Source organism: Chlamydotis macqueenii, chromosome 3, assembly GCF_036417535.1.
Source record: "Chlamydotis macqueenii isolate bChlMac1 chromosome 3, bChlMac1.mat, whole genome shotgun sequence".
NCBI lineage: Eukaryota > Metazoa > Chordata > Aves > Otidiformes > Otididae > Chlamydotis > Chlamydotis macqueenii.
In genome coordinates this window covers 95923478-95933617 of record NC_141558.1, presented here as the reverse complement: position 1 = coordinate 95933617, position 10140 = coordinate 95923478, and the positions used below count along the sequence as shown (strand labels likewise).

General features: G+C 39.7%; 1 protein-coding gene across 4 annotated transcripts in view; it reads right to left on the bottom strand.

Annotated features, from left to right (window-relative positions):
- Window positions 1–10140, bottom strand: part of B3GALNT2 (beta-1,3-N-acetylgalactosaminyltransferase 2) — a 51010-nt gene that overhangs the window by 24734 nt on the left and 16136 nt on the right. For 2 of the 4 annotated variants that reach the window (XM_086743240.1, XM_086743237.1), the window contains exons 6-11: window positions 7817–7972; window positions 7118–7199; window positions 5625–5808; window positions 3825–3950; window positions 803–962; window positions 390–446 (exon numbers count right to left, since the gene is read on the bottom strand). In XM_086743240.1, coding sequence (XP_086599366.1) covers window positions 390–446; window positions 803–962; window positions 3825–3950; window positions 5625–5808; window positions 7118–7199; window positions 7817–7972 — 765 coding nt within the window. The remainder of the gene's footprint in view (window positions 1–389; window positions 447–802; window positions 963–3824; window positions 3951–5624; window positions 5809–7117; window positions 7200–7816; window positions 7973–10140) is intronic. The other 2 variants (XM_086743238.1, XM_086743239.1) reach the window with 2 other exon arrangements.

Sequence of the window (10140 nt, the reverse complement as noted above, 5' to 3'; positions counted from 1 at the left end):
CTGTTACAGAGAGAGAACCATTTCAAAGAATTTAGTCTTCAACAATCTTTACTCCCAAGAATCAGGTTTTCATTGTTTCTAGCAACAAACTTTGCACACAAAGGTCACCAACTAGAGATATACGTCCTTCTCTGCTCTGATCTGCTAGAGCTATTCAGAGAACTTGGGAGTGTGGGGATGGGGGCTGCTGGTGGGGGAGTGGTTTCTGGGATTTTTGTGGTTTTTCTTTTAAATACATTTTAACAACTCTGTTTTCTGGATTTTAATCCAATGGTTGTTTCAATTTGGAAAAAAAAAAAAAAAAGCAAAAGCATTTGCTCTATTTTATGCTGCTTAGAGCAACAGACATGTTCTCCTTCCCTAAGATCAGAGAATTTCTTCAGACTTACTTGATATCGCTTGGGTCCTACAGCTGCCATCCAGATGCCCATACTGACATCTTCGCCCTGAGCCAACACATTAAAAAAAAAAAATAAATACAGACATTAGCACCAGGAAAGCATGAAACATGACTTTGTGAACTAGAAAAAGTTGCATCACATACCAGCAGTAAAAAAATGGTAACTACAAATACCTATGTCTGACTACTTTAGAGGTGTTAAATTAATCCTCCCAGCTTGCCTGTGAAAATGTATTGTTCTCAGTCCAAAGCAGTTGTGCTTTGACCTAGAACTAACACTAAGCCAGCATCAACCAGGGGAACCCAATGCTAACTCTTGAGCAATGTTCTTTCCAACTCATCCAGTACAGCTGCTGCTCCCCAGACCAGTTTAAGACAGAAAAACAACCAACGCTGTATTACCTGGTACGTCTTTAATCTTTCAGAGTTGCTTGCCAGCCACTGAACAATGTCTTTGGAGATGACGTAGCCAGACCCACAAGCAAAGGCCGGATACGCAGGGCTTGGGTACTCCAGCTCTTGCCATTTTCCAGTTCGATCGACTGCCCAATTTAGTCTGAAACTGAACACCATGTTAAACATGAGATGTTTATACAAAGCCCTCTGTGAAACCTGCAAGCACTACTCACAACTGAAGTAACACTGATAATAAACAATATTAAGAGGAAAAAGCAGAAGGTGATTGTAATTATAGTTCCTAGCCTTATTTCTCTAGGGTACACATCTAACCCAACACAACAGCTGAAAGTGTAACTGTTGTTTGGTCTCAGTCCTGGGTAGTAACAGAAATTTGTCAGAACAGAAACAAATGCAACACTGACAGTCAGGCCTTCAGCACGTCTGCACCTGCTGCTGGGTTTTGTTCCAGGTAAGCACAAGCATCCTTAATTATGTTCTGTAACGGGCACATCCGTGTCCAACCCCCTTTTGCTAATAAACACGACACAAAGTCGGTGCCTGCAGCAGGCATGCAGTTACAGTGATGTTACACAACCCATTTTCCTGATAAAACTATTGGCTGCTTAAAAACCAGGAAGCAAGGCAAAGGATTGTGTTTTTTTAATATACGTTCTCTAAACTATTTTCCAAATCAACGAAGAGATGTTCAACAAAGGCTGCCATCACTGAATTACGAAAAGGCTTCCTGGCAGTCTTCTCTAGGGAAGACTGGACTTACACTGGACAGCTGTGCGCTGTCTGCACAGCCTCTCTGCACGGACTGCCATCCCCAGGCAGCATGGCACAGCTCACCTTAACACGCTGCCGCACCATGCAGTGCTACGGACCTTGTTAGACTGCTGCGTCAGGCAGTGAGAAACAGCCTGCTTCTCCTGTTCAGAAACAGGCTGGTACTACACTCCTCTTACCTTACAAGTACTTCATGGGCTCACAGCTGAGTGGCACGAACTGTCACTGCAGCAGGCTCTCCCCCTTTTTGCATTCAAGTGCTGCTGAATTCAGTCACGAGCACAACCAGCTAAAAGCTTTAGCGAGCTACTAAGAATTGTTACCTCAGGCAACAGCCCCGTAAGAGAGGAATTACAGTTGAGTGGCAGATCTGTTATCAGACTCTACAAATTCACAGTTGAAGCTGACATGTTAAAGCACCAAGTAGAGAAAAGTAACATCTGGTACCTGAGCTCACTTCAGACTCGGTATCTTCCACTCTAGCGAGTCACAGCAGGAATGGTGCAACCCCCTCCAGACTGAGGGACGCCTGCTTTGCTAATCATTTGATATTTCCGTAGTGATTTCAGCCTTGTTCACTGCATCTCACTCTTGCCTTACCTGAAAACTGTGACTATTGGAGAATTCACACTTGAAGATGTCACCCTACATAAGGTTCTCCACAGACATACAGAAAAGATGATGTTTTGTCCAACTCTCCTCTCTCAGCACTTGTCACTTCTTTTTGTCAGTAACCTGATCAAATGGATACCTTACCACACCATTTCTACAGCAAGACGCAGCAAAACTCATTGTTCAGTCTGCAGAAGAAAGCATTATCGATTCTCCTAAGTTCACTCAATGGCTACTCTAAGGCAAGCCTAGAAGTGTGTCACTAAAACATGAGGCATGTTAACACTCAGCAGCATATCTTACAGGAAAAGGAGAGGTTTGTATTACAAATGAAATATATATTCATAGAAAACTCACAACACATGTAAGTATTGTTCAATCCAAAGCATTCCCTTCCCCATTTCACTGAGATCTCATCCTTGGTTTCTGTCAGAGTAAGCTGATAATTTCAGAATTCACAAGAATGCTGATAAGTTTCTCTAAGAATAGAGGAATTAATTATCAACAGATTATAAGGAACACTAGACCACAAATAAGAAACTTAAGATTTCTTTAGAGAGCTTAATAAGGTGTACATGAAGAATGCAAAGTTTGAGTTCTCAGACACGTGCTCAGAGGAGCAGAAGGAAGGGAGAAAAATCAATAAAATCACCTAAAGGAGAGGTGATTCACTGCCAGAAGGAACCTATCTTACCTTCACTACTAGCCTTGCCTTGTGATAAAGGTAGTCGCAAGAAAATTTAACAGGCACCAGGCAATCAGGGGTTTTATACAAGCTCGAGAACACATGCCCACCACTCAGATCTTCGAGATATCACAAGCTACTCCACACACTTCAATAAACCACCTTACGAGTAAGCAACAGTTAGCAACAGATCTGTGAAACGAGACACTGTCAGCAGCAAAGGGCAGCTTTTCTTCAGTAAGCAGATGGCAACAGGAAGACACATCACACCGTTGTGCTATAGGGAATGCTACAGCTATCCCGGATGTTACACCAGTGTAGCGATGCATTCCATGGATGGAAGGGAAGAGATGGGCTGTTTTGATCCTCTGGTTATTCACAAGTATAATGCAGGCTGGAGAACTTTACTCAAGAATTCAGGAATTAGACCTACCATTTCAGACAGCAGCAAAGTGGGTAGCTAAGCCTGGCACACACAGACTTCAAAATAAAGTGCAGATTATAAAGGTAATTTTGTTTCTCCATTGCCTTAAGCCCACCACAAAAATCACAGTGGCTTCAAAAAGTAATGCTTGCAATCCCAGTGTGTACTGGCATTTCAACTTTACTGTACTGCTGGAATACTTTTATTTACTTAATTACCACGACAAAGACATAAACAACACATTTTAAAACTAGGTAAGGTATTCAGCAAGTTCAAGTTGTTGTAAAGGCACGCTCTGGAAAGCTACTGTAAAATACTGATTTCTGTATTTTGAGATTCAAAGTTCTACACATACAAAAGTCCTGCTCTCTGTAAGTAGCTTCCATAGGCAGAAAAGGGGAACCCAAAGGCAAACAGACTTAAAGCAGTAAACCATTCACTAAAGATATGGTATCTCTTAAAGACAACTTTAAAAAAAAAAACCCAAAACCAAAAAAAACCAAAAAACAACTCACTTTCCCCACCAAATGTTTGGCCTGTCCAATTTTTTCTGCATTATCCTGTTAAAAACAGCCTCCAAATCAATGTAACAGTCATCATCTGTCTTCAGCAACAAATCGAAACTCGTTGATTCAACTGTCCTGTAGCCAAAAAGAAAAGTGATGAGATGCTGAGCTGAAGTCCACAAACTACAGTTACACAAGGGTTTTGGGAAGCAGAGGGAGAAGGAAGAGGGAAGGAGTGTCTTTCATACCCTTGACTTCTGAGTGTTTTCCCTACTGACCCAGCTGACTGCTCGTCCTACAGAAAGGAGATGCAGCTACATCCTATAATGATCTTACAACACGGCTTTGTGTACAAGCTGAAGAAAACAAATTTGAAATTTTGTTCTCTGGGACAGATGGTGGATTTACTAATCAATCCATCTTAAACAGTCCTGACCTCAGAAGGACATGAACCCCTTCTGATGACGGCAGCACAGCTGTGAAAAGCCAGCGGCTACATGTCAGTAGCCTGCTCTTCAGGATAAGACAGCCAGTCCACGGGCAACACAACTGTAGAAGGGTGTAAGAAACGCCTGTGCTAACTACTTGGTACTTACTCTTCCTCAGTAAAGCACCCTTCAAATATGAAAAAAGTAATTTTAACTGTCTGAGATAGTGGAATACCTGACACTAGTAAAATAACCAAAGAAGCTTAAAATTCTAGGGATTATTCCTTGGTTTATTAACAAACATCTTTTAAAGGGTAATTTCTCTTAACGAGAAAGGCATTTTCCTTAAGCCTTTTTTTTTACTAAATCTTGAAAAATTTGCTAACCTGTAAGAAACTATCACAAAGATTGAAGTCTTGACATTTAAATTCCCTTTTTAGAACTGAAAGCATGATTCAGTTTTTCAGCTGCATTCATAACCACGAAACTTGTTAAATGAGTGCACAATCTTGCAAGCAACTGTCAGCTATATTTCTTACTCCTCAGCACCATCGATTAATCCAAACAGTTGTCTCAGAGCAATGGAAAAAATTGCAAATTAGAGGTAGTAACTTATTAGACTCACCACAGGCAATGTAATACACTATGAAAATTTTTCCTCTCAATATTCTGTCCCCCTGCACACAAGCTTCCTGTCCTTCCCTCTGCTCAGCACTGGTGAGGCCACATCTGGCGTACAGTGTGTGGTCTTGGGCTCCTCAGCACAAGAGAGACACGGACATACTGGATGGAGAGTCCAGCAAAGGGCCACCAAGATTATTAAGGGACTGGAACATCTCTGCTATGAGGAAAGGCTGAGGGAGCTGGGACTGCTGAGCCTGGAGAATAGAAGGCTCAGGGGGGAGTTCATCAATGTAAAAAAATACCTGAAGGAGGGTGTAAAGAGACACAGTCAGGCCCTTTTCAGTGGTGCCCAGCGATAGGACAAGAGTCAATGGCCACAAACTGCTAAGTTTACAAGCTGGCCAAAAGCGATCCTTTAAAAGACTAAACCTGCTAGTTTTCAGTCAGAAACAGGTTAAAAGAAATTACAAGACAACATGAAAAATTTCACACTTGAACTCTTAGAGCAGAAGTCTCTCTTGCCAGTTCATGCTTTTTTAAGGCACCAACGGTCAGCACTCATTAAATACCTATCCTGTTATTTTATTCATTTGATAGACTATGTGCCCCCAAAATTGTGAGAGAGAAATACAACATAATGAAGTAAATCACATGAAGTATGTATTTCATGGCATCTGTCAGATAACATAACATGCTGGATCATCTTGCACTGCAAAGAGCAACATCCCTAAGAGAAAATGCTTTCTTTTCAACTTACCATCGGTAGAAGTTGAGCAGTTTTGCTGGAACATTTCTGTAAGTGTCAACAACATCTACAAAAACAATATCGTCATAGGTGCTGCTTTCTTCCTTCAACAAAGCATCTTCTTTTTCAAGATTTTTTATGTGACTTGTAAACCTTTCTAGGCGAGTATGGAGGCTTTTTAAAAGAGCATCACCCTCTGAAAGAAGCAGCACCCATCATTAAACAAAGATGCACACCCACATACTATTTCACGTTTCTCTTGTATTGTACATGATATCCTGACAAAATGGATCTGAAGTGTTCAACTCATGGGGGTTATGAAAATCCTACAATTAATTTAAAAATCTATATGAAATGTTAAAAGTTGCATAACAACAAAGAAATACACTTTTGGATAAGGTCTGATACAGATTACACAAAGCTTAAAGTAAAAAAATATTCTCCTTTTCAGTAATTAAAGGATTCAGCTTTTAAGGTTCTTTAATATAAAGAGCTGTCCGGGACTTCACTATTTCTCTTACGGGCAGAGTAAAAAGGCTACTGTTATCTCAATTACTCCTAAGTATGTACATCTAGCATTAAAAAATAAAGCCCAAAACAAACAAAAAAATCCTATGCTAAATATAATCAGACGGGCATTGGTTTGATGTAGCACAGGTCGTCCCTGCTGAATTTCATGACATAACTGACTGTAGATAAAAGCTAAAAAGTTACTGGAAGAATACGGAACTTCTTGGTAAGGAGATAGTTTGTGGTACTGAAGAACTTTTTGACAAACAGGATGGAAGGGCTTTAGTACACCTCAGTTTAGGCTCCTCCACAGATGACAAGACAACAGGACTGCCCGATTTATATCTGCCAAGCCTAACTGCAAAACCACACAAATAACACTCTGAAAGTAACTGCTTATGTTGACTATGATGGACCAATAAGAGTACACCAACTGCAGGGCTGTGTGGCCAAAATCTTAGACATTGGAAAGGACTCCTATATGGTCTGTGAACATTCTGCTGAAATTGGTGTAAACCAGCAAAAATGGAGGTGGAAAAGCAGGCTATGCTAGGTAGTCACTGCTTGTCAGTAATTAGTACTAAACACTATGACACAGTACTTCTAATCCTAAAAGTAGCAGGACTGGAAAAAAATATGAAAAATACCAGGGAAAGATTTCTTGAGGATCACATCGCACAACATTTTTTAACTTGGGTTTGGGTAACAAAAAACAAGGACAAAGGAGAAAGTGCAGATAAAAACAGCATTTATGTTAATAAAAAGACAAAGGGATGCAAGTCACTTGGAGACGCTGACAAAGAGCAAGCAAAGAAACCATATCAGGACATTGACATTAGGCATTAAAAAAACAGAAAGAAATTATTTTTTTCTACTAAAAGAAAACTTAAGTTAATCAAGCTCATAAAGAAAGCACAAATTTTACCTCAGAAATGTAATTTAAAGTTCCTGTTTTATCATAACATCAAACATGATGCTACGTTTTGCAGACTTACCTTGGATAGTGTAGATAAAACCACCTGCTATTCCCTCCACACCTTCTGTGAATTCATGTGGCAGCGACCCTTCACCTGTCTGCTAGAGACATATTAACAGAAAGAAATAAATCAGTTCATCTGTGATTACTGATGTATTCTTCCCTGTGATTTTAAGGTGTGAAGTTTTCTGGCAACTGAGAATGAAATTAATTTAAAGCTCTTCTGGTTTAGGCACCTGCATAATGAAAGACTAAGACTAAGATTTGTAACTGTGAAGTTTTGTGGCATTTTTTGAAGCTTCACCAAAAACTAGCAGTACCACTGAAACTTTTAGAAAACTAGTTTTGAAGTTGAAAGCAAAATGTAAAGTTATTCTGGCTAAATTACAACAGCACAGCATGTTTAAGCAAGTAATGTTTTGACAGGAAGAGAGACACACTGCCAAAAAGAAAAAAAAAACAGGCTTAATCCCATTGATTGCAATTTTAGCACAGGATTTTTGACCCACATTTTGCCATCTCTGATATACCGATACGGCTTCACACCTGACAAAGACAATAGGTGAACTTTATTCCCTTTAAAATAAAATAAAATGCCACTTACTATCATCATTTTTTGCATGCCCTTGTCCTTTTCCAACTTCCCCTCTGAGACAACAGGAGAAGCCCAACTGAATCAATCGTTAATGCAGCAAAATGCTAAATACCCAAGACTTACAGGAAAAAATAGAAACATGGTGGAAGGGAAGGTGAGGTGACTCACTGTAATGACTCTGAAAACACCCCCTCCATCATTCACCATTACTTTATGAAGGTTTCTTGAAACAAGGCCCTGAAGATCCTGGCTTTCCCACACAATGGTACCTTCAAAACTCTGGTAAGAGAGCAAAATAATGTCATGCAGGTACTCAAAGACTTCAAAGGATGAAAATCGTCAACTTCATGCAACATATAGCTTAAATGCACAACATAGATGTTTTATTTGCACTTCAATAAAAATAAGTTACAGATAAAAGAAACACACCTGTGAAACTCAGTAACGTGTAATCATGCTTTTAAGACTAATAACGTATCTCTGTACCAGGAACATTAAACTTTTAACAGAAGTCTAGTGTAAAAGGCTTTGGCTTTCTAACATAATTAAGATGACATTTAAAGGTGACCTGAAGTGAATTTTTTAAAATCAACTATAATATCCTGCATCACAAAGAGAATATGTTAAAACAGATTTGGAAATAAGTGCCGCTTTTTAGTCATCTGCCAAAACCAGAGATCAGAGACTCTATACCGACACTAGCAAAACTCAAAAGAAAATACAGCCACCTTTATCTTGGCAAAGCTGCCACAAGCTACTGTAGGAGAGTCAGCGAACTCTGACCTTACATCTTGGCTGGTAGGGAAAGGAGGAGAAAGACAAGTGAATATCTTTTAAATTTTCTGGCTTTAACTGTCAATTTAAGTTATGTCACTCCATGGTTTGTCACTCCATGGTTTTTAATATATATGTGTGTGCATGTAAATTCTTGCATTTAAAGCATTTCATCTCAGCTTGAAATTAATCCATCTAACAGTCCCACTATTACTCATTTTATATAAGATTTTCCTGAAGACCCCTGAGATGCAAAGGGATAAGTGGTACGTTGCACAGGTAACAGTACTGGTAGTATTGTATTTTTAAAATTTTTAAAAGCAATTTCAGCCTTATGACAAGGTAGTATAGAGTAGTTGCAGGGTGGTTATACTCCTGACTACGTTTCTCCCAATTTCACAGGAAAAACACAGGTAGCTAGTGTGGACCTTGGAACAGAGTAACAACTTGTTTTAACTATTTTTAGATACATCTCTGGTGCTGTAGAAAGTCTGTTTACTTGTACTAACCTCTCAGCTCTTCCCCATTTCAGCTTGCTTGTACACCAGAGACCTTCTCCAGAAACTCTGCAGTTACGGACACACCATTAAGTCTAGCTTAGAGTTCAGCTCAATTCTTTGCTTTCCTCTAGAAGCAGGTCTTAACGTCTGCAGCAGTCTTGGTATTTAATGACGGCTGCATATTTCAGAAGTCTTCCATCTATTATTTATAATGCTAGCTTTATAATCTAATAATAGAGCCAGTCAGTGTTTATTCAAGCCTGACTTGCATGTTCAATACCTTCCCCTTGTTTGTTTAATTCCCTGTCAGTTATCAAAACAAATGGACCAGCTCTAAGACTTTTTTTTAGTGGCAGGACCCCTGAACACCCAGCACAGTAAAACTCACATGCTCTATTTTTCTATTTGCAGTGGCTGCCATCTATTCCAATGTTTTTTTTGCTGCAGGGACTGCACTCTAATCCCACTTCTGTGCCTTGTTTACAGACATAAGCTTTGGTAAGTTGTTTAGTGAGCCTGGGAGCCTTTCACTCCTCAGCAACCAGAAACGCTAAAATTCTCACCACTATTACTGATGCTGACTTCAAACATGTACCAAGAGTCTTAATCAGCTATTACCAGTGAACCTCAGTGCAAGGTGTTCTAAAGCTGCAAACTATCATTATTTTCCAGGTTGAGAGACTTGTAAGCAAATTTTCTAATGACTTTAGCCTTCAGCTATTCTTACTCTAAGCTGCTTAATGAAAGCTGAGACCTGAAAATGCTTAAAGCAAAACATTAGTGGCACACCTGAGACTACATCATCTGTTTTTCCCCATTTAAATTCCAGCCTTGTTGCTGCCGTAGCGCAGTGGCATTTACAGTGAATACCGAACAGGTGTACTGACATAATGCAGCCTTGCCAAACTCCTTTCCTAATGTTAAACAGTGCTGTGCTTCTTGTTTTTATCAACTGCTTCCCATTAGTAATACAGAGTATGTATAGTACAGAGCCCCATTTTCATGCAAGTGGCCCATGGCTTTTTGTCAAAATAAGTGCATTGCTAAGACTTGCTGGTAAGAACCCCTGTGCCAGTTTTAGTTTTCTGCTAGTGGCTCTGCTCTCCTGTGCTTTCAGTCATTCCAAAGCTGAATGATCGATTCTCTTTGACAATCTGGCCTGCCTAAATTATT